The 24,427-nt window shown below is 39.6% G+C and overlaps 2 protein-coding genes across 2 annotated transcripts; one reads left to right on the plus strand and one right to left on the minus strand.

The window, feature by feature from the left end:
* Positions 1 to 1,444: 1,444 nt before the first annotated feature.
* Positions 1,445 to 8,765, minus strand: LOC145562582 (DNA polymerase alpha-associated DNA helicase A-like). The gene is made up of 7 exons (XM_081622899.1): positions 7,848 to 8,765; positions 7,116 to 7,424; positions 6,750 to 7,033; positions 5,121 to 6,152; positions 3,670 to 3,838; positions 2,102 to 2,259; positions 1,445 to 1,959 (listed from the first exon to the last, which is right to left on the minus strand). The coding sequence occupies exons 1-7, from the start codon at positions 8,524 to 8,526 to the stop codon at positions 1,717 to 1,719; spliced, it is 2,874 nt and encodes a 957-aa protein (XP_081479025.1). The 5' UTR covers positions 8,527 to 8,765; the 3' UTR covers positions 1,445 to 1,716.
* Positions 8,766 to 15,310: 6,545 nt separating this feature from the next.
* Positions 15,311 to 16,111, plus strand: LOC145565455 (uncharacterized). Its single transcript, XM_081625454.1, has one exon. It carries the CDS (start codon positions 15,311 to 15,313, stop codon positions 16,109 to 16,111), a length of 801 nt encoding a protein of 266 aa, XP_081481580.1.
* Positions 16,112 to 24,427: the final 8,316 nt, after the last annotated feature.

The following is a 24,427-nucleotide window of genomic DNA, read 5'->3' on the forward strand; positions in this document are numbered from 1 at the left end:
TGAGTATTTATCAGGGGGAGAAATTACACGCTGCACTCTTTTTCCCTTAACCATGGTTTTTGTCCCATATTGGGTTTTTCCTGGTAAGGTTTTTAACGAGGCAGCATTTCGAGCGTATGACGAAGAATGTTGTACTCTTTTTCCTTCATTAGGTTTTTATCCCACAGGGTTTTTCCTAATAAGGTTTTAATGAGGCACAGTCTTCGATAATGGACATCCAAGGGGGAGTGTTATGAAATATTTGTGGATGACCATTATATTCCTATATTCTCTAGAATATTCTAGATCTAGGGTTTAGTGTTCTCTAAGAAAACCCTAACTATTGTACATGTATATATATCTGATTCCTCACTCAATGGAATGATTGATTGATCGATTCTCTCCTCAATTTCTCTCTCATTCTCTTTATTTCACAACAAAATCCTAATAATTTGGAATTTATTGCATTTTTGTAAATAATGTTTTGTCTTTTCCTGTTTAATGTTTTTTATATTATATAAATGGGGACCATGGAGGAGTGGGGTTTAAAGTAATAGAGAGAAATGATAAAATATAGTATATATTAACCAAATAAGGAAGTGATGTATTTAAAAAAAAAAAAAAAAAAAAAAAAAAACACACCCATAGAAGGAAAGTGATACACTTTAAAAAAAAAAAACGGAGGGAGTATTAACCAATCAGAATCATTTGATTCTTTAAACACCCAATTACATTAATTATTCACATATTATGAAAACTGTTCATCCTATAATAATGTTAGGAATATATTCCATATGGATATATCATTTTGAAACACCCAAAATAGTATATGGGACTAATAAAGTGAAATGGAGGGAGTATTAATTGTTTATTATAAGATAATTATAAATATTAATGGTATAGTATAAAATGTGTATTGACCTTATTACTCTGTAAAAAATGAGTATGGACTATGTTTATCAATCTTGAGTCTGTATATCAATCCAGCTAGAGCGCTAGGAACAATTTGGGGATGAGGATTCCCTTACCTTTTCCCTTAAGGAACCTTGCTGGGTAATGCGGACTATATTAACCTATGCAAGGTTTCGTTCAACGTTGGCATTTTGGCAGCCTTGCAAGTTTAGCCGAGTTAGCAATTAGCTGAATCTTCCCAATTTGCTGGATTGTTAACTTGATCTTCAACTAAGTTGGCATTATCTTTCAACTAATTGGCGGTTTGGGCAATATAATCAACTGGATATGTTAGCAGTAATCATCTTTGTTTTGGCAATCAACTTTTTTCGTCGAATGTTCATGTTTTTCGTTGAAAGTTCACGTCTTTTGTTACATCTTTTGTATTTAGGTTGTTAACAATTGATCGAGAAGGTGATGATAGGGATTCAGAAGGGATTAGGTTCATCAATGCTTATATCCGAACAATTATAATACAAAATATACAGAGTACTTGTATAATTGTGAAGGGAACTTGAGAAAATGCAAATATATTGTAAGATTATAGTTTGTAGTAAACTTAATGATGTTCATTGCAACATATTTTTGCAAATGTTTGTATTATGTATGCAAGTGAGACTGGGACTGCTATGCACATATACACTTGCAACGCCGCTACAAAAGGCTTTATACAATATAAAAATTTGAATGCTATACATGAATGAGCTCTAGGCGTATGTATCAACAATTGGAAGAAAGCAACCAATAGCTCAGGAATCAGTTGTACAAAGAAAGCTTCTGGCTGCATCAACTTAATGATGGCAACATGGGATTGGAGCCGAGTCCAGGACCTCCTAAATAATCAGACCCAGCATGCTTGACCCTTCCGGAATATCGAATATGCCGCAAAAGCCTCGCAAGGAAGGTGTTATGGCATATAGTTGAGCTATCACAAACAATGGCAACATGCTTGCGTGCCCTTGTTATGGCAACATTCATGCGCCTACTATCCCCAAGAAAGCCAACAGCACCCATTGTGTTTGATCGAACCTGAAAAGTTCAGTGTCACTTGCCATGTACTTACAAATAGTGCAAAAACTTCAGCCAAAGCAGAACTATCAATCTCCTGTTAATTTTTACAGTAAAATCTTAGGTAGACAGCAGAAATGACAATGTTTAAGATGAGACTCACCATAGAGATGATTACAGCATCAGCTTCCCGGCCTTGAAAGCTATCAATTGTTGCCACTTCAACCCCTCTAGTCTCCTCAAACTGATGGAGCTTCTCTCTCAGCAGTTGCACTTGAGCAACATAAGGAGACTGAACCGCGATGGCTTTTGGGCTCACACCTGCATGATAGAGAATACTTAATCAACTTCCTCATTATATGAAGCTCGTCATCAATGAAAAAAGCAAAAAACGTGACAGTTGCATTGCGTAGCCCTTCTCCATGCCTTGAAAAGGAGTGTCACAAAAGTTTGGGTGCAAGTGTATAGCAGAGGTATATCTTCAGTAAACTACTGACTTGTTTAAAATTATAAAGCAATTCAGTAAAGAAATCAGGATTCTCTTTACGTTAATCAGGGTGATTACCTAACTTACATTAGTCATCACAATGTAATTAAAACTAAAAATTGTTTAAATAGTTTGCAACCATGCAAGTTATGTTATTTGTATGATGAATGATGATTATGGCAGAATTACGGAATTACCTAGTTTATGCTGAGGAGTGCTCCATTGAGCTCGTGTTTGGTAGGCAGAAAATAGCTAAATTCGGGGGATTTAAAATTCCCTAAGAAATTTTCGCATAAACATGGGAGCTCACTCACCCACTACCCATCCTCCCAAGTCATTCAGAATTCCCACACATTGGGGGTCAACAAATAAAAAAAATTGCCCTGATTTCAAAAATAAATTAAAAACAATTGCCCTCAACCTTCCTCTATTGATGAGTCTACATGACTCCTTTTCTCTACATCTTACCAACAAGGCTGCAAAAACAACTTGGGTTTCAAGCTGCAATTCTCTACTTCTGCTATGATGAAACATCTCAAATAGAATTTTTTAATTTTTAAATGTGACAAAGAGGTGAGAAACCTAATCAAATCCAAATTCTACATTCAGAAAAAATTAATGGCTCATTGCAACTTTTTTTTTTTTTTTTTTTTTTTTTTTTTTGACGAAATCATTGTGCTTTTTGTTAATCTTATTTAGGCTTCTTCCTGATTTGATTGGTTATAGTGTTATACACTAATCAAATTCTGATATGCTAATATTTTATAAAAGCTGATTTGTTGTATATTACATAAGAAGTTGATCAATTAAACCAAACACAAATTAGGAAATCAATTCCCAGGAATTTCAAAATCTTTAGTACCAACCAAACATCTCAAGGCCATTTCCAGTAAATCTATGAACTTTCCAATGGAATTAAATTTCCGTGTGAACCAAACAGTGTTGACCTAGTTGATATTAGGCAACCAGGATGTCCAAAGGTTTCCATATCTTAGTTCTGCTAAGAAAATGATGATGGTCTATGAGGCGACCTTCCCTAGAACATAAGCCCAATGAAACAACCGATGCTCTTTGTAGGTGGGCCTAGCGTTTTTGAGTGACAGTAAGATGACTGTACTGTGGTTAGCCCATCTCAATTTTACATGTCTATGTTGATAATTTATGAAAGCATTCAAATATCCCCAAAAAAATGGCACATGTAAGAGATTTCAATGTATTAGCATGTTTTCTAAACAGAAACAAACCTGCATAAACCAATGAAAGGACATGCTGGATAACAATATTTGCCTCTCCTTCATTGTAGAAAGAACCAGTACCAGCAGGATCCATTTGTTCCTCACAACCAACAGATAAATAACCATATCGCATTCTCGTATCCAGTAATAGCAATGGGCATTGAGTTATCCAAGTTTGCTGCAAATAGGAAAACATAGGCTTTAGTGACACAACTACAACAGAGACTAACAATTTGGTGAATCTCTTTTATGCATCATTATTTTTTTCAACCAAAACAACATTAATTATTACAGATGAAACTATAACTTTACCAAGACATTGTGGTAATTGATGCATGCAAGTGTGGCTCATTAATCCAAATAAAAAGACATAGATGGGGAGGGGAGAATAGAGTTTGAAAAGTTTTCCTAAAACAATCTCCACATCTAATTTGTTAAATATTAGACCACAATCTGATCTTCTAGATCCTTCCAAGCTAAAATACTAAACGTCTTTATTGCTAGACAAATTAGACGCCAACTAAAAGCCCATTCAAGTCATAGGTAATGAATGACTGATAAGTGTTGTGAAGATTTAACTATAAGGAACTGACAAACTAATTTCAAAGGTGCTATCACCTGCAAAGCTATACAAGGATTCTATTTGCTTTTGTATGTCCTGAATATGTGTCAATTAGATACTCAGGTAATACTGGGAAGAACTCTTTAGGTAATTATAAAGCAATGCTTGCAGCTAGTATTTCAGCAATCTGGGACTCTAGATATCCAATGGCTTTTTAATTAGTGTAACATCACTCCATAAATCCAATGCTATTTGCTATAGTGCAATATAACGTGATTGGAGCTCCCATTCATAAGTTGAAAATGGCAGAGCCTAAGCAACTAATATGAACTCCATTTCACCAGATAAGGACAACTAAGTAGATATACTTGATCTCAGTACTTGACATTGATTAAAATCGAAGAGAAGCAAAATTAGACTAGTGGTCTATATTAGCTTAATTTTACTGGGATTGGGATAACGTAGGCTTCAAGTCCAGAATGTGAATTTTCCAAGGACAGAAAAATAGAAATAAGATGCAGGTTGGCTTAGTACCCAGAATACTGAATTTATAAAGTATCTGAAGTTGTAAGTTAACCACAAAAAAAAAAAAAAAAAAAAAAAAAAAAAAAAAAAAAAAAAAACCCTAAAGTTCCGATGCTTGATTAGGAAAGAAAAAAAACAAAACAAACTTATATAAGAATGTATGAAAATTTCTCATGATTGCTATCCAGAAAGCAAGAGAGAGAGAAAAAAAAAAAAGCAGAGTACGGTCAAGGGTCTCAGGAGTCAGGACATGCAAGAAAAGGGGAAAAGGCCATTATTACTAAATAGTTGAAAGTAAAATAAACCATTAAAAAAAAAAAAAGCAAAGTCAAACAGCTACTTTTAAATATTAATAGATACTAATCAAGGTTACCTTGACGAAAGGAGAATCTATAAGGAGATGAGATGAGACTTCTGCAGCAGACTTCAACAACCCACCATACATTTCCTTTGAAGCCCAGCTAGCTATGATATCATTCATCCGGTACTGAGTTGTCAACTTTGCAATGAGCATTCCTCCATGCAAATTTGCTGCTCTCTCTAGAAGAGAGATTCCCAAACCCCCTTCCAGTGCATTCCTAGATAAAACCACTGGAGCAAGCTGGCAATGATCACCTGCAAGCACACAGCGCCTTCCCTGCAGAATTGGGATCCAGCATGAGGGTTCAATTGCTTGCCCTGCTTCATCAATGATAACTAAATCGAAGGGCCCCAACCCTCGGATCTGTGGATCTGCAGCTCCAATATTAGTGGCAAGAACAACTTGAGCAGTTGACAATGTGTCTTTCACAATCTCCTTTTCCTTCTTCTTTAATGTCTTAGCGAGCTGCTTTATAAGCTGACGTATGCCAGCAGCTAATGAATCATCCTTTAGACAAAGTCTCAGGTCTTTTCTTAAATCTGATCTTTTCCTTTCTATTTCTGTCCTGAAATCCCCAATTTTGGAATTGACAATCTCCCCTAATGATTTTGAAGCAACAGCGGCAGATATTCGGGCTGGATTTCCCATTCGCACAATATTTATTCCAGTATCTGAAAGTTTCTCAACCATGTTGTCAATAGCTGCATTTGTCGGGGCTGTAACAAGCACTTTTTCACCGCGTTCAACAGACAGAACAATAAGTTGTTTTAACAACCTTGATTTTCCGGAACCAGGTGGCCCTTGGATAACCAACATAGGCCGTTTTTTATTCAAACCCAAGGCCATTGCTTGACGCTGAGAATCGTCAAAACTGCTACTGTCCACCAGACTGTCCTCCTCTACTCCTTTCCAGTCTACCACATGATTGTCCTCCAGCCAATCAACATCTTCTTTATCACCAAACAGAGAAGCCACAACAGCAATTGATGGATTTTTCTTCTGCAAACCATTCTTTTGCAGTAGCATCAGCGCCTCACAGTTACGCTAGAGAATAAATGAAGAGACAATAGTTAATAAGTTAATCAAGAGTAAATCAAATTCAAGAAACTTTCTAAGTGAGCCAAGATAAGATAATGCAAGCACACCTAGTAAACCTCTTGACATTTATACAAAATGCAAGCACTTCACACAGGTTAATCTAACCAAACTTTTATGCTAAATCTATATTGATATTTGTACAAGGTTCACATCTTATCAAAACAAAGGAAACTAACAATTCATATGAAAAATTATAGAACAAAGAATTGCAAAGAAACAGCACTAATGTCCATCAAAAGAAACTAACAATTCAAAGAAATATTAGCACTGCAAGGAAACGCATTAATGCACATGCAAGTATGCAACTGATGCAAGTACTTCAGTAAGAACATCTATCAATTACAAATATTAAGGAAGAAATTTAACCGGAACATGCTATAGCAACTGGTAACTAGAACACATATCAAGGCGATGACCTTTAAGGACCACAGAGATGTGCGTCGCTTATGTAATGCATGCACGAACATACTCACTTACAGTGTAACTTATATCTATCTTTCCAATATTTACCAGAAACAGAATCAGTTCATCTTTTCCAATTACCTCATATGTTCGTGTGTCAGCCAATCCAGGAATGCGATCAATTCGCACAAGCTTGCCAAAGAGCTTTGAAAAAGTAGCATCACCACGTCGAGACTCCAGAGCAACACTAATACTGCAGCCATCCTCCCCAAGATTATCAATAAAACCCTGCATGCATGAAGTTGCACCAGCACCTCTGCTATCACATGTTCTCACACAAACCATATCACCTGGAGAGAGAGTAGTGGGTGGCAGCTGGTGATTACCCTCCACTCTAAACACAACCAAATTCATGCCACCTAATCCTGCAAGTATAAGAGAGATGCTGAGTCAAAGTAACAACGGAATTGACTACTTTATGTAAGTTCATGTCACAAGCTGAGATACCAGTTGAAGTGCTAACTGCAGTTAAGTTACAAAGTGTATCACAAAGCTCTTGTTGTGATTGCCCATGGCTGACCAAAAATTCAATTGGCTTGGAGAAATCAGAATTTTCGTCAGGTGTAGGCACGGCATTTAACTCTTCCTGAGTAAATTCCAACTCTGAATCCCTTTCTATACGAAGCAAATTTGCCATATGATTGGTAAATTGATCAATGGTAGCCTGCATCTTCCTGACCTTGTTAATGTCAAGACCCAAAGCACCACGGGCAGGCTTCGGCTGAGTGATCTTCCTAGCTATAGCTTTGTGCTGCGCTGTTACATTCGTATGATCAGATGAAAAACAATCAGCAGGAGGCATATTAGGATCAATAAGCTATCGAACTGATCATCGAAGCAGTAAATTTATCAAACAGTCCAACTGTGCACAGCATGATTATAAAGTTTAAAAAGAACAAATCACACCGGGGTTTTACAATCAAATTCGCAATCCATTTTTGAACCCAAGCAACACAAAACATGCTTAGTTGTAGTGAATTTCATTCCTTTGTCCTTCATTATCATCATTCTAAAATAACAGTTAGCAAATCCTAAAACCCTACAAAAGTATCATACTCGATTTTACCACACCACCTACGAAAACTTAACATTCATCAAGTAATCAAAATCTCAGACAATTAACAACCCTAAAACAGCAATCAAAGAACCAATTCATAATACGAAGGCATAACAATGGACCTGAATTAAACAATTGCTTAAGCAACTTCCACGACCGCGTCTCCTTCCAATCCGGCACAACCGCCTCGCGTTCCAACCTCTGAAGAACATCCCTAAGCTCACGCTGAAAATGATCAAGCAAAGTAGGATAATGAGCACAAGCCTTCAAACAAACAGCTTCAAGACCAACTGGCATAGGAATTGCAGTAATATACGGTTGCGCCTCAATCAAAAACGTCACACCCGGTCCCATTCGCTGCTCCAACTCCGAGAAATCCCCTCGCACCTCCGCCGCCGCAAACTCCGCCGCCATAGCACTCATCCCTTGCCGCAACCACCGCACCACCAGCTTCCCTAGATCTCGTCTTCCTAACGGATCTCCATTGTGATACAGCGCCTTGTTCGCAATCAAATTCCTCGGCTCCGGCAACGATGTCTCCGCCGGCGCCGGCGGAGTTTTCCGTTGATTCCTGCTTCTCCTTCTCTTCGGAGCAGCAGTGTTGGATTTCCCGGCAACATCGCCGCCTTTTCCGGTGATCATTCTGGAATTCGAGAACACAACACTCGGAAAACGAAGCGCCGCCGCCGAACTCCCGACAAACCGCGTTCTCACGGCGGAGGAAGTCGACGTCGAAATGCGAAGCTTCTCGAGTGCGAGAGCAGAGGAGCCATTACAGACATGGTAGCAAAAAGCTTCCATAACCGAGTTGAATCAGCAATGGCGGAAACCTGCTACTGAGTCAACTCGGTGCAACGCATTATTTTAATTTTGATTTTTTAATATAAATAGTGGAGAATTTAGAAGAGAGAGATACTTAGGGGGGGGTTTTTGTAAACCAGAGACTGAATATGGGGTAATTGAAAGCGAAAGGAAAGGGGAGTTATTGACGAGACGTCTGGTAATTGGGAACCAATAGTTGTGTTTGGAAGGTGGGTTTTGGGATTGTGGTTGGACGACGTGTATTAATTGGGTTCCCAGTTTTTACATTTGTGGGGATGGAGTGAACCAACGTTATTTTACACTGTGTGGCTCTCAGTCACGGGAGAATGGGGATTACTAGTGTCTCCGCCTCCGTTGACGTCTTGATATTTTATAACTTGCCCCGCGGTGGCCCCGCCAACTCGCTCTTTGAATCTATTCTCTTACGGAATCTTTTGTGTTCATTGGTAAATCCCTCGTAAATTAGAAGCTTTTGATATTTTTTGTATACACCCAGCTGCATGATACACCCAATTAATTCTCAAAGTTAGCGTCTCTTTGATAATGCTATTGTATTCTGTTTTTTGGTTTTTTAATTCAAAATTACTAGTGTTCTGCCCTGTGCAATGCACGGAATGTATATAGGTGTACAATATAAATTTTTATTTTATACTCCGTAATATGTTTCAATTGGAAAATGAATAGTTTATATAGAAGAAGAAAGGGTGACAATTGAATGTTATTGTATAAGATATTAAATTAGAAGAAAGTGAATCAAATAACTTTCATACATTCAATTAAAGCTAGTGCTAGAAAGTAAATGTAAATCAGGCTGCTAAATAGTTCCCTCTAGGTTTTTTTCTTGGGAGGGTTTTTTGGTTCCCTCTAGGGTTTCTCTCTTAAGAAGGTTTTTCTAGCCTTCATTGCTAGGTTTTTTCTACATTTTTGAAGGTTTTCCTTCAATCTTCTCCTTCTCTCTTTCTCTTCCATCTTTTTTCTTCTAGTCTCAATTGTAAATTTTTGTAGGGGCTTCCACCGGTGTTTTTACCGGTGGTAAGCCCCAAAAAACTTTTTAATTGCTTTCAATAAAGGATCACATCTGTATGGTGGTGTTTATTCTATTTGGTTTACTTTATTTGTTTGTTCGTCTGCCAAAGATTGAAGATTTAAGGTTTCACAATCTCCAAAAGTATCTAGAAGGCTATATGAGTTTTTTCACCCAAACAACTATTCATCCGTGGATCTCAAGCCGAATTAGTGCTAACTCACATATTGTATTGCTTCGGATGAAGATTTTTATAAAGGCGATCGTTGATCGAATCTGCGATGTAACTAGTTCTAAGGTGAAATGTATTTGTGTTGGAATTTTAGATTTCCTTGGAATTGTTTGTAAGTGCCGTTTGGCTATCTTTCACTAATCAAATCCTTTTCTTCTTGTCAAAAAAAAATTAAAGCTAGTGCTTTTTTTTTTTATTTTTTTTTAATGAGAAAGGAGATTAATTAATTAATGAAAAGGTGAGGTAACATGTGACATTGGTGAAAAATAAAGTTTACCTGTGGCACAATGGGAATGATGATTTGTGTTTTTAAATACTAAGTATAGATATGTCATATAATGAATCAAAAGTTGGTCAAACATATAAAAATCGTGATAATTTTGAAAACTGGTAGAAAAGAAGACACAATTGTTGTGCTTTTGTTTTTTTTTTTCAAAATATAAAAAAAAAACTGAAAATAAAAAACAATGTCAATCAAGCTCTTAGTTTTTTTTATTTTCATTTGATGATTAATTAAACAATATTCATCATAAATGAGGCATAAATACCCTTGGGTACATTGTGCACCCGAGTATATAAAACATTATAATAATCTCTCATAAGCCGTTAAGCCACACAGTGGAAAACTGCACTTTAGTAAAAATTAATTCGTATGCCTTATGTTTCTAATTAATTGACACGTTTGATTCTTTCACTATTCATATATTAAGGCCATTTTCACTCCACCTTGAAAAAATAATATTCAATAAAAATAATTTCAGTACAACAAAAATAATTTCAGTTCATTAAAAATAATTTTAGTTCTGTAAAAATCTATAAACTTAAAGAAGAAATATAATAGAAAATCAGTTAAAGATAATTTCAGTTCAGCAAAAATAATTTCAATTCAGTAAAATTAATTTTAGTTTAGTAAAAATAATTTAAGTTCAGCAAAAATAATTTCAATCCAATAAAAATAATTTCAGTTCAGTAAACACAAGATAAAGTGAATGGAGCCTAATTTTAGACTTTTTATTATTCATTCTTAAAACTCATACATCTTATTTTAATTAGGTTAAGAGTACAAAACTATCACGAATTTCTATAATTTAGATTCAAATTAAACTTATTAAAAAAAACTGTGATTTTCTAGGACACATCTTTTGTGCGGGGGTGTGTTCAAATTGGAGAAAAAAAAAAAAAAAAAAAAAAGTTTGACTTTAATTTTGATTTATTAAATCCAAAGACTAACGAATTTAATTTATAGGCAGACAAGTGGGATTTCATGTCAACAAAATGATGTACTAATGAACAATGGAGAGTTCGGGACTATGTTATCTTCACTAGAATTAAGGTGTTATAGTATGCAATTTTTAATCTAATCTAATACGCTTAGTCAAGTTTTGGCAGCTCTCATATATTTTAATTAGACTTTGACCTTTTTTTATGTTAATACAAAATTTATATACACATATTATCAAGTAAATCGATCTTATTAGAGTTGTTTTAATGTGTATTTTCTAAATACATAGTTTTTATATCATTGCAATACAAATTAATAAAATGAAATTAGGAAAATAATGGCCTGATCTAAATTTGAATAGATTCGTATGGTTTCTTTAAGAAAAAAATAGTAAGATTTTGAGATAAATTAATGGAAACTTAATGGGAGTGGAGTCTAATAGTTTAATGAACTCTCATAGTCCTTAATACTCTTACTAATTGGAGTAATTGCTATAATTACTATACTTCCTCCGTTTTTTTATTATTGCACCATAGGGGTTGGGTACAAATATTTTGGTAGTGGAAAAAGTAAGAGAGAGAAAGGTAAAAATACAAAATTGCCCATGTAACATATTGATAAACTAAAAAGTAAGTGTGAAAAAGCAAGGGTATGTTGGGTATTTGTAGTGTGAACACAAATAATTTTTTTCCTAAAGAGGAAATGGTGCAATATTTGTGAAACTTCCTAAAAAGACAAGTGGTGCAATAATAAAAGAACGAAAGAAGTATTTATATATATATTTAATCTATATATAAAGCATTTAATATATATATATATATATATATATATATATATATATATATATATATATATATATATATATATATATATATATATATATATATATATATATATATATTTAATCTATTTTCTTTTAAATACAACACATTTTTTCAGTACACACTTTGAAAAAGAGATTAAGTAGTGAAAACGGATGAATTATTCAAAATAAAATTTATGCATGTAGTACCTAACCCTACTGTAATCTTGGTGTTCAAATTATTTTAATAAAGTTTCATGCTCGTTTATTTACTCTAATCATCTCCTTAAAAAAACGTGTCAAAAAAATTTGTTGTATTATAAGAATACAAGGGAAGTTTGATGTATGATCAGAGCCTATTTGGTTGAACTTGCTTGTTTTAGCTTAATTCAACCAAAATAAGTTCAAAAAAAATTATAGGAAATTTATTGCCAATCGAGGTCCGCATTTGCGGAAAAGAATTCATACAGATTAGTTCATAACTACTGTTTGTGTCCCATCTAACAACTAAGTGGATGACAATATTGCTTGCACGTTTAACATGAAAAATAAAATCAAACAAAGGAACCATACTACCAATATTTTCAGAAAAGGACTTCAATTAATTATAGACAATGAAACTTTAATTTTATACTTTCTAGAAAAATGTGTATTTTTGTATGAAAATTTTCATTTACACCTTTTGTTCTAAGAAAAAATTAGGCCCTGTTCTTTTCACCTTAAAAAAATAATATTAAGTAAAAATAATTTCAGTTCAATAAAAATAAGTTCAGTTCAGTAAAATTAATTTCAGTTCAGTAAAAATAATTTCAATTCAGTAAAAATAAGTTCAGTTTAGTAAAATTCAGTTTTCTTAAAGAAGAATTATAATAGAAAATCAGTAAAAATAATTTCAGTTCAGCAAAAATAATTTCAGTTCAGTAAAATTAATTTAAGTTCAATAAAAATAATTTGAGTTCAGCAAATATAATTTTGTTTCAGTAAAAATAATTTCAGTTCAACAAAAATAAGGTGAAGAGAACAGGACCTTATTAATTATAGTAATTGGTGTAGACTTGTTAAATAGGTCATAGTAATTGGTCTAGAAAGTTTAATTTAGACTTGTTTGTGTGTGAAATGTTTGAAATTTTTTTGTACTTTAGTCTAATAGTAATTGGTCTAGAAAGTTTAATTTAGACTTGCTAAATAGGTCATAGAACAAAAGGTGTAAATGAAAATTTTCATACAAAAATACGCATTTTTCTAGAAAGTATAAGTGTCCTTTTTTTTTCTGAAAAATAGTGTTTAATTTCACTTTGAATAAAAAGGTGTGTTAGTTTGCAATTTGTAAGTTTTAGTCTAATATGAATTTTTCAATTTTTCTAATAGTAAAATAAATTACTAAAATACCCTTTTAAAAAAATACTAATTAATTAATTAATTAAAAAATACGTTTTAAAAATACAAGGTATTACAACCTGAATAAAGAGAGAAAAAGGGCCTCCTTATATCAGGAGGCCCAAATCCCAAGAAAGCCGCAAAACGACGCTTCCTAAGGACACGTGTCCCTACCTGATTGTGCCGCCAATCTGAAAATGTCATTCTAGGGTACAAACCCTAAAAAGCTCAAATCCTCACCCCTATAAATACCCCAATCATTTATGATGGGATGGGTGGATTAAGCCAACATTTAATATAGAGCACAAAACAACTCCAACTTCTCTCTACTTTGTCTTCCAGCCTTTCCGATTTCAGGTTACTAACTTAACCGTCGGAGGACCGTCGGAGGCGAATATTCCGTCACCGGAATATTCGTGTTTTGCAAGTGTCTGAGTTTACTTGTCAGAAGAACGCGACCAGAGTCCTAGGAAATCACAAAATCCCCCGAAACATTTGGCGCCGCCTGTTGGGACTCTTGTCCATTATGACAATAGATGGTCAGACACCAAACACAGGTCCTGCTCCTAGTGAGGATGGACATGTAGAGGATATAGTTGCAATAATCAATTCTAGTGACCCTCTGACCGCCTCGTTTCATGAAGCCGATGATCCTCCAGTTACTGTTGGTTCACTTAAGCTTACCTTGAGCAAGCTCTGAAAGGAGCTTGAGGGTAAGATGCCTTCTTCCTCTAGGCAGCCGCCCAAGAGAGGAGGAGAGGGCACTCAGAAGAAGACCCAGAGCAAGGAAACTAACGCCGAAAATGCTGGAAATACCTCTTTCAGACGACCTGGAAGATCTCCTAGGGTGCCACGGACGAATCTGTCTAGGTTCCTGGAGAAAACACAGTCGGCTGGGGGGCAGACCAGACAACCTCGAACGGAAGAGCCTGAGTCGTCTCAACCTTGGAAGGACGCAAGGGAATACATTCGGCACAAACAACGGGAACGAGCAGCCTACTCGGACACTGCCTCTACTCCCATATTGCCGGATGAATTCTCAGACCCCTCTCTTTCCAAACATACCAAATCGGCCAGGACCATCAGGGAAGCCAAGCTCATCATACTCAAACTCTTATTCCAGTTGTTCACCCGTTTCAATATTGGACCCCTCATAATCTTAATGCATTTTTGCCGCCTAACCCTTCTGTCTTCGGACAATACGGGCAATATGGCCAGCCGTTCGACCAGGCAGCTTATCTGGCCGGACCGTCTGCACAGCCTTAGCCAATTGATTTGCAAATGCGTTTGTTAAATCTCAGTGATAAGCCGCCTCCGTTTTCTCAGGAAATTCTCAACTCCCCTTAACCAGCAAAAGTTAAGAGTGTACTTGTGGGTGCCTACGATGGTACAGGCAACCCGGAAGAGCACGTCACTTCGTACAGAAATCTGATGTATTTGCAAAGTGTGGATGATGCCACATGGTGCAGGTGCTTCTCGGCCACCCTTAAGGGCGTGGCGCAGGACTGGTTCAACAGCCTACCGGGCGGGTGCATCAATTATTTTACCACTCTCAATCTATTGTTTGTTGGAAACTTCTCATACAACATTCCCCCAAGGAAGACCAGCTTGAACCTAGAAACAATCGTTCAAGGGAAGAATAAAGGTCTGCGTTCGTACGTCCAGAGGTTCAATCAAGAAAAAACCCAAATTCATAACTTGCCGGATGAAATGGCTTATTCGGAATTTCTCCGGGGGTTAAGGCATAACAGTTTCAAGTTTGATATAGTCAAGAAAAAGATTCGGACATACGCAGGCATACTGCGGGAGGCCGAAGCCTACATTGAGGCATCTGAATTTTGTTCGCTTACCAAAGCATAACAGCCGGCCAAGGGGGCTGAGAAGAAGCAACCTTCTCAACAAGACTCGCCCGGAAAGAAAAAAGTAGGAAACAAGCGTAAGGAAGTTTGGGTGGCTGACAGCCAGCAGCCAAAATAAAAAAAGGTCAAGACATACGAACCATAGTACGAGTTCAACAAGGATTGTTACTCAATACTGATTGAAATCAAAGATAAATTTGAGTTCGAGAAGCCCCAACCACTGAGAGGTTCGGCCCAGTACCGCAACATGAACAAATATTGTCATTACCACAAGGACGTGGGACATGACACCAATGAATGCATCAACTTGAAAAGATTGCTGGATAAACTGGCCGAAAAAGGCATGCTGAACTCGTACGTCTTGAAGTCAAAATTAACGTACACTCGAACAGACAACAAATTCGAGAAGAAAAAGCAAGCTGACAAGGAAGATGATGGAAACAGCACTGACTCTGGTTTTGTGGCCGTTATATCAGGCGGCTTTGCCGCAAGCGGCCCTACCATGAAGGGAATTAAGCAGGACACTTGGAAGCTGGGGAATGTGATGCACGCCGAGGGGGTGAAGGACGAGCCCTTCCCGGAAGTGACAGTCTACGAGGCAGACCGAGGCGAGATAAGAGCCCCTCACAATGACCCTATGGTATTCATCATGAAGGTGGCTAACATGAAGTTTGGTCGAGTACTAGTTGATACTGGCAGCTCGTCCGACATAATCAGCCTAGGATGTCTGAAAAATTTGAAGTTTCCAGAAAATGCCCTCCAGGATATCTCCCATCCGCTTGCTGGGTTTGGTGGGAGTATCATACACCCGGTAGGACGGATTGATTTACCCGTTCGATTTGGGAAAAAAGGGGAAAGAAGGGACATGGTCGTCCGCTTCCTGGTGGTCAAAGAGCTTACAGGCTACAATGCCATTATCGGTTATCCGACTTTAACAGTAGCCAAAGCAGTAATCGTACCCCACTTAATGCTAATGAAGTTTGATAGGACGGACGGAAAAATTGGTACCACTCATGGAAACCACAAAATGGCTAAGGAATGCAATTAGTTGGTTGTAAAGCCAACAGCTAGGGAACGACAACGGTCGTCCGAGCCAAATTCCGAAGAAGGGTTACTCCAAACACAATAGGTCGACCAAAAGCATCATGAAAGAGCAGGCACAACAGCTAATGGTCGTTTCCGGCCAGAAGAGTTAAGGCCGCAACTGGCTGGCGATCATACAGAAGTAGTGCTTGATCCAAATAAACCTGATCGAACGGTCAAGGTGGGCACTATGGCCATGGGCTTGCTAGGAGACGACCTGATAAAGTTGTTAAGAGAATTCAAGGATGTTTTTGCATTTGAGGTTCATGAGATGCCGGGCATAGATCAAAGTCTGACCGTCCACAAGTTGGCGGTAAATCCAATGATGAAGCCTGTTCGACAGAAAAAGAGAAATCATGGAGAATAAAGGAATCAGGCGGCCGCAGTAGAAGTTAAGAAGCTGTTGGACGCCGATTTCATTCGGCAATGCTACTACCCTGATTGGGTAGCAAATGTAGTCCTGATGAAGAAACCGAATGGAACATGGAGAATGTGCGTGGATTACACTGACCTCAACAAGGCATGTCCTAAGGATAGCTTTACCTTACCTAAAATCGACCGACTGGTCGATTCAACAGTCGAACACGCCTTGATGAGCTTTATGGACGCATACTCCAGATTCCACCAGATCCCCTTGTGGGAAGAAGACCAAGAGAAAACCGCATTCGTGACCGAGCAGAGTCTGTACTGCTACAAAGTAATGCCATTCGACCTTAAGAATGCCCCTGCCACTTTTCAGAGACTTGTCAACACTGTGTTTAGAGATCAAATCGCCCGGAACATGGAGGCATAAATTAATGACATAATTGTCAAATCAAAGCTGCCGGCCGACCATCTTAATGATCTTCGAGAAACGTTCACCGAACTCAGGCGGCATAAGATGATGTTAAATCCAAAGAAATGTGTCTTTGGTGTTTAGTCCGGGAAGTTTCTCGGATTTCTAATTGATCAACGCGGCATTGAGGCCAACCCTTAAAAAATCCAAGCAGTCCTAGATATGAAGTCACCTAGGACAATCAAAGAAGTGCAAAGGCTGACCGGCTACTTAGCGGCGCTCGACCGATTTCTGTCTAGGTCAGGGGATAAGTGCCGATATTTTTTTCAAACAATCAAGAAAAAAGCTATGTTCGAGTGGATTGAAGAGGTCGAGGAAGCCTTTGAGCAATTAAAGAACCATCTGCATACACTTCCTCGTCTCGTTAGCCCGCTTAAAGATGAGAAGCTATACATGTACCTTGTTATTTCAGATCATTCTTTGAGTGCCGTCCTCTTTGTAGAGAGGGACGACCATCAGATCCCTGTGTATTTTATCAGCCATGTCTTACACAATGTCGAGATGAGGTATTCACCCATTGAAAAATTTGGGTTGTCATTGTTTATGGCATCAAAAAATCTAAGGCCATACTTTCTTGCTCATTCAATAGTGGTCTACACGGACTAACAATTGAAGAAACAGTTCACAACATTGGAGGCCAGTGGCTGAATGCTTAAATGGGCCCTAGAACTAAGAGATTTTGATATAATGTTCGAGCCCAAGAAAGCAATCAAGGGGCAGGCCTTTGCTAATTTTTTAGCCGAAATGACACGGCCGGGTTTACAGCCTGTAGGGGATCAGATCTGGAAGGTTTTTGTGGATGGAAGTGCTACAGAAACTGGATGTGGTGCTGGTATCATTTGTCAGTCTCCTGATGGAGATAAGTTTGAATATGCTATGAGATTTCAGTTTCAAGCCTCTAATAATGAGGCCGAGTATGAAGCCCTTCTGGCCGGCCTTAGAATGTGTAAGGCGGCCGAGGAAACAAAAATTGATGCTAGTTCTGACTCCCAGCTGATAGTTAGCCAGGTGAATGGTGACTACGAGGCTAGGGAGTCGGCCATGATGAAATATCTTCAGATGGTGAAAGATGAGGCCGTCGATGTGGAACATTTCACCCTACAACAAGTTCCTTATTTAGAAAATCATCAAGTGGACACACTCTCCAAGCTAGCATCCTTTGCATCATGAGATACTCGCAGATTGGTATTTTAGGAAGTAAAAGAAAAGATGAGTATTGATGTTGAGCCCGTACAGATCATAGACAGAGCTCCACTTGGATAGACGGGGTGATCTCCTATCTAAGGGATGGGACACTCCAGGACGATCCTAAAGAGAGCTGGCTGATGAAAAGGAGAACAGCCTGGTTAGAAATGAAGAATGGGGAGCTGTTCAAAAAAGCATTTTTTAAGCCATACCTGAAGTGTATCACCCCAAAGAGAGGGCATGATGTGTTGGATGACCTCCACCAAGGGCAATATGGATTCCATATAGACGGACGGGCCTTAGCGGAAAAGGCCAGGCTACCCATCTGGGTTACTACTGGTCGAGCATGAAGTCGGATGCCATGAAAATGGTTAAAAAATGTGACAAGTGCCAGAGGTTTGCCACCCTTATTCACCGACCTGCAAATAGCTTGTCGGCCATAAGCAGTCCACTCCCCTTTGGAAAATGGGGCATGGACATCTTAGGGTCGTATACTCCTGCGTCCGGGCAGAGGCGATATATGTTAGTAGCAGTAGACTACTTCACCAAATGGGTGGAGGCTGAGGCCGTCCGAGGGATCAAGTAGACGGATATGTCCGTCTTTATCTGGAAAAATATAATCACTTGTTATGGTGTGCAACAGTCAATAGTGTTCGACAATGGACCCCAATTCGAGACGCCCTAACTCAAAAATTGGCTAAGTGACCAGGGCATCACTCATTGTTTTGCCTCGGTCAGACGCCCGTAAGCTAACGACCAAGTTGAGGCTTACAACAAGTTAATCTCCAACGGTATCAAGCGTAAGCTTGAGAAAGCAGGCGGCCTTTGGGCAGATGAGTTGGTGAACGTGTTATGGTCTATTCGAACCACAACTATGAGTTCAACAGGAGAGACCCCATTCTTCCTTGTCTACGGCGCTGAATCCGTACTCCCAATTGAGATGTAAGAACCTACCCTTCGGGTAATGCTATATGATGAGTCGGTCAATTGGGAGGCTATGAAAACGGCCCTGGACTTTCTTCTAGAAGCCAGGGGCAATGCGACACTTTGAAATTTATCGTCTTAAAATGACGAGGGCATACAACCGCAAGGTGTCTAAGCATCCGCTAAAGATGAGGGATCTTATTCTGAGAAAAATGGAAGCGGTCGGCCGTGCTAATGAAGATGGAAAGTTAACCCCCAACTGGGAAGGGACATACCGAATCAATGAAGAAGTAAGGGATGGTACATACCGTCTTGAACCCTTAGATGGCCGTCTTATTCCTCGTACTTGGAATACGGACAATCTAAGAAAGTGTTATGTTTGAATCTAGTACTTAGCCAGAAAGTTGTATATACAACTAGGTCTAGATGACTGAGCCTTGTAATTAAAGCCGTACGACTCCTCAACAATGTAATTTTGACAAAATTAATGAAAAGTTGAACATTATTATCTAAATTCTTGCCATTTATTTATGATTACTTAAGCAAAAATGTTGATTGAAAGTAATAACGATGTTGCTTGCAACATAGCAGCTCGGCCGCAATAGAGACTAAACAAAAGTCCGAATAAAAATGACAACAAAGTGCTTGCAATTCACCAGCTCAGCTGCAAAGGGTACAACCAAGCGGTCGTGCAATTGTTTATCAAGGGCATCCTTAAGTTAATTAATTCAGCCAGAGATTGAAAGGTCAAAGGAAGCGTCCGACCTCAACCAGGTCGGACGACTAGGCACCAGGTACTCCAAATTGTCTAAGGCATTTATTCCCCAAGAGGGGGAAAGGGCATACCTAGGCATTCTAGCCCAGCCGAAACTTGGAAATTTTTAAGTTGAAATATTACTTGAAATTTCCTGAGTGTGTTCGAGCGATAGTTTCAACGGACGACTCATATAAAGACAGCCAAGCGGCCGTATACACAATGTTGATTCGGCGATTCACCTAATCCAAGGGCAATCATTACTATGATTTGATTAACTTACTAGTCGTCATACCCTTCTAGGTATAAAAACTACTAAGTTAATCAAACCACTTAGGATATGGACTAGGCGAACACCGAATAAAGGGGCATACCCCCAGTGTTCGTACGAAAGCAATAAAAAACTTAACAAAATGTGCAAAATTTGCTAAGTATGGAAATTCATAAAAGCCGCTCAGAAGGCGGCAAATTCAAAATAAATTAAAACCGCTCAGAAGGCGGCAAAATATCTTACACAACAGCTCAAAACAGGCGGTAAATAAAATTGTTCAACAAAAAACCAAAAATAAACTAAGTATAGAAAATAGAAGACTGGAGCTTGATAACTGCTGATGGGAGGACCTAAGCTCTATTCAGCTGGTTTTTCTTCATTGACAGGCTCCTCCAAGGCCGGCTCCCCGTCAGTGGCCGCGGTAGTGGCAGACGGCTCCTCAGCTGGCACCTTCTCACCAGTTGGCTCCACCTTCTCCTCCTCCTCCATTTCGTCGTCTTCCTCATCTTCCCCGAATTCGGACGAAGTGACAACGAGCTCGGGAAGGGACTGCCCCGCTTTCTTTGCCTCCTCCCTGAGGCAGATATAGCTGAGGCGTTTGGTAAAGCGCTCTTGGTAGTAGGCGGCCTCCCCTTCGTTGATCATTAACTCGAAGGCCTCGAAGAAGTGGCTTTCAGCCTCTCCTTAGCATCATGCTCGATGCGGACGACTTCTAGGGGGTTGGGTGGCCGGGGTGCCTTCAGCTGCTCAGTTAAGTCTGAAATGGACTGCTTCAATTGTTCCACCTTAAGCTTGAGGGAGTCCGCCTGGTCTAAGACCGTTTTAAGGGCCTGCTGGGCTGAGGATAACTCCTCCTTCAGCTTCTCGAAGGTCTCAAAACCCTCCTTCCATTGTTGGGAAGTTCAAGACCGCCTCATCCTTTTCTTGCTGAAGGGCCTCCCTGGCCAGCGTCTCCCTTTCAAGAGCCTTGCCCAGCTTGACAAGGTTCTCGGTCTGACGCGCCGCCTTATCGGTGAGCTCCTGCATGGCCATCTCGAAGTGGATACGCTGAAGGGCAAGGTTCCCAGTGTTGGCGTCTTCAGCCTGTCGCAGCAGCTCCCAGCTTTCTCTCAGTTTCTCATTCTCTTTATCCTTCCAATATAGGAAGGCATTAAGCCTGAGAAAGAGCTGCAAGCGAACAATGATGAGTTAGTAAAAGCAAAATTGTGAAAAATATCCTAAGTGTAAAATTCAAAGCGTTAGAAACTACTAATAGTTACCTCGGTGCTGCAGTTAATCATAGGGCCGAGGAACCCTTCATTTATTCCCCTCAACTTATCACGCTGCGCCTAGGGAACAGCTCGGACCATGGCTTCTCTCATGGCCTTTCGGTCAGCTCCAGTAAGTGACTGGCCGGGCAGCTTCATGTGCATCTCCTCCGCAATATCTACACGCGGCCATGAATGGTGTTAAGTTGAGCAAAACGGGCTTATAAAAAAAACAAGAATGGTTGCAATACAACACAACTCTGACTTACCATCTGAGAAGCTTGGAGGAGAAGTGAATACAAATGGAGGAGGCGGCAGTGGCTCGTCACCCCCCTAGTTGATGCGGCTGGGTTGTTCTTAGCTGACTGACTGGCAGATGCCTGCCAATCAGATTTTCCTACTCTCTCAACATGCGAAGTCGAGGTGGGGCCGGTCAGTTTTGCTGGGGACGACTTACCCCCATCGTCTGCTTTCGCAGATTCATCATGGATCGACTCAGTTGTTGGATCCATGGACTTGGAGTCCTTGCTTGGTGACAGTCGGGGTGGCTCTCATTTGGACTGCTTAGGAGCAGTCAGCGACTTTGTCTTGGCCGCCGGGTCGGAAGGGGTCTTTGATGCACCCGTCTTCCTAGTCTTGGACGCCTGGCCATCCTTGGTAGCAGTGGACGACTGTTTTCGTTTTGCCCTGGGAGTAGGAGTGGCCAACTAAAAAAGATAAACAAAAAGTCAGTCTGAAATAAAATATGAAATAATGAATCAATGACCGTGCAAAAACAGGAAGGAGTCCCTTTCCAACATACAACTCGGACGAAAGGCGTCCGAGTGAAGAAGGAAAGGACCCCTCCCCTCAACATACCAGAACGGTAAAAAAAATGAAAAAGAAGAAAAGGTTACTAGCTTGAGTTAGTTGACCGTACCTCCTTGGTTTCCTCATACAGTCTCTACCGAGCCTTGTATTGAGCCAAGTCCAGCTCGGACATGTCAACCTCTCCCTTTTGCTCTTTTTCCATCATGGAGAAGGCTTTTTCTACACAAGGAAAGAAGAAAAAGAGTTAGAAAAATTTTCAATAAAAAGCTAGCATGCGAACGATGAAAGTTTCAAGGCCCCAACTTAGGGAATGTTCCGGTAAGGCCGCATGCCGACATAAATATCGGGTCCCGAAGCCAGCCGGCCAAAGGAATCCAGTTCTTTGGCACGACCACCATCTTGCCGCCCCTTTGTACCTTCTTGACACCAAAGTAGTCAAGTTGGTGCGCATGGCTAGGGTGGACGGGTGGTTTGTATGGTTTGTGCTGCCCCCGGCCAAGCTGGATCGACTTATCATTAAACTGATTCACCCATAAGTTAAATTCAACGTCCTTTGTCTTGATGCGGTAGAATCGGTTCTTCCAGTCTCGCCATTTTGTCATGCGGTCCATCACCACCAAATAATCTTTAGTGGTGCTAAGGATGAACTAGCCGTCCGCATGCTTCTCCAGGTGAGTCATGGAGTGCATCTCACAAAACACTGGAAAATCAGGCATGAAGCCCTTCCGAATGCATGTCACCAAGTAGCCGAAAATATTCAACCAGCTGTTCGGCATCAGTTGGAAGAGAGCAATGTTATATTCGTCCAGGACGGTGCGGACGAAGGGATAGAGGGGGAAGCGAAGTCCTACATCAAAAGCAGCGTGATAGACGCTGAAGGACCTTTGGCGCGACCGCTCTTCTTCCCAGGCAACCACAGACAGAGAGCGCTTGGGCGCTTTTAGCTTAAAGCCCTCTCCAAATTGGAGGAATTCCCTATACTCCTCCAGCCCATCATGAAGGTAGCCCAAGGCCGTGCTACCAACCGTACAGGCGTACGGGTCCTTAAAGTTGTCAATATTGGCGACGGGCTCCTTTATCGCCGCCTCATTCTCCGCCTCCTCTTCATTAGGGTGAGGGGCGACCCCAAACTCGGAGGACAATACATTGTCCAGTTTAGCGGCCTCGGCCGAGCTACTGCTCCTGGAGCCCTGGCCGCCTACTCAGAAAAATGCTCTATCTCTGTATACTCGGACACATCAGGATGAGTAGAAAATCAGAGTAGGTGGCCCGTGGTGTACGAGTCACCCCCTTTGAGGGGAAAATGTTAGGGGCAAAAATTACCCAACACGTGGACCAATCCCCTGGTGACCACGTGGCCCAATCAGAAGGCGACACGTGTCACTATAGGAAGAAGCCACATATGCAAACCTAATTAAGAGCACCTGAATAATGAGAGAAAAAGGGCCTCCTTACATTAAGAGGCTTAAATCCCAAGAAAGCTGCAAAACGACGCTTCCTAAGGACACGTGTCCCTACGTGATTGCGCCGCCAATCAGAAAACGTCATTCTAGGGTACAAACCCTAAAAAGCTCAGATTCCTTCCCCTATAAATACCCCAATCATTTATGATGGGAGGGGTGGATTAAGGCAGCATTTAATATAGAGCACAAAACAGCTCCAACTTCTCTCTACTTTCTCTCTCTACCCTTTCCGATTTCAGATTACTAACTTAATCGTTGGAGGCGAATATTCCGTCACCGTAATATTCATGTTTTGCAGGTGTCCGAGTCTACTTGTCAGAAGAACGCGACCAGACTCCGAGGAAATCACAAAATCACCTGAAACACAAACCATTGTGAAAAAAAGTCACCTCAAATTCTTTCAATCAAATCCTTGGTCCAAAGCCCATGAAAATTCTAATAGCGTCGTAGTGCACCCAAAACTTATCATTAAATGCACCTATACATGTAATAATGTAATCCAAAGTTGTTAATTGGTTACTCTACAAGACTAAAGCAATAGAAATACTTCTTCCTTAGCACCATTCTAGAAATAGCCATTTTACGCAAGTCCTCTAATAAAATAGCATGAAAACTCAATAATTATTTTATTATTAATCTTAATTTTAACCAAATGGATAATTCATGTCAACGAGCTTTATTTTTCACCCACCTTAAATAATTACTTGTACTAGTATAATTTTTAATTTTCCAAAATTCAACTCTACCTTTCGTACCCGTAAAATAGAATACATTTATACAATAAAGAAAAAG

The sequence above is a fragment of the Chenopodium album genome, chromosome 10 (genome assembly GCF_948465745.1).
Source record: "Chenopodium album chromosome 10, dcCheAlbu1.1, whole genome shotgun sequence".
NCBI lineage: Eukaryota > Viridiplantae > Streptophyta > Magnoliopsida > Caryophyllales > Amaranthaceae > Chenopodium > Chenopodium album.

Bases quoted from the DNA above. Each gene is read 5' to 3' on its own strand.
- LOC145565455 (XM_081625454.1), top strand. From the start codon at position 15,311: ATGAACAAATATTGTCATTACCACAAGGACGTGGGACATGACACCAAT.
- LOC145562582 (XM_081622899.1), bottom strand. From the start codon at position 8,526: ATGGAAGCTTTTTGCTACCATGTCTGTAATGGCTCCTCTGCTCTCGCA. The intron at 6,153-6,749 runs GTAATTGGAAAA...TTTATTCTCTAG, and splicing joins CTGACACACGAACATATGAG to CGTAACTGTGAGGCGCTGAT. The intron at 1,960-2,101 runs GTGAGTCTCATC...TGAACTTTTCAG, and splicing joins ATGCTGTAATCATCTCTATG to GTTCGATCAAACACAATGGG.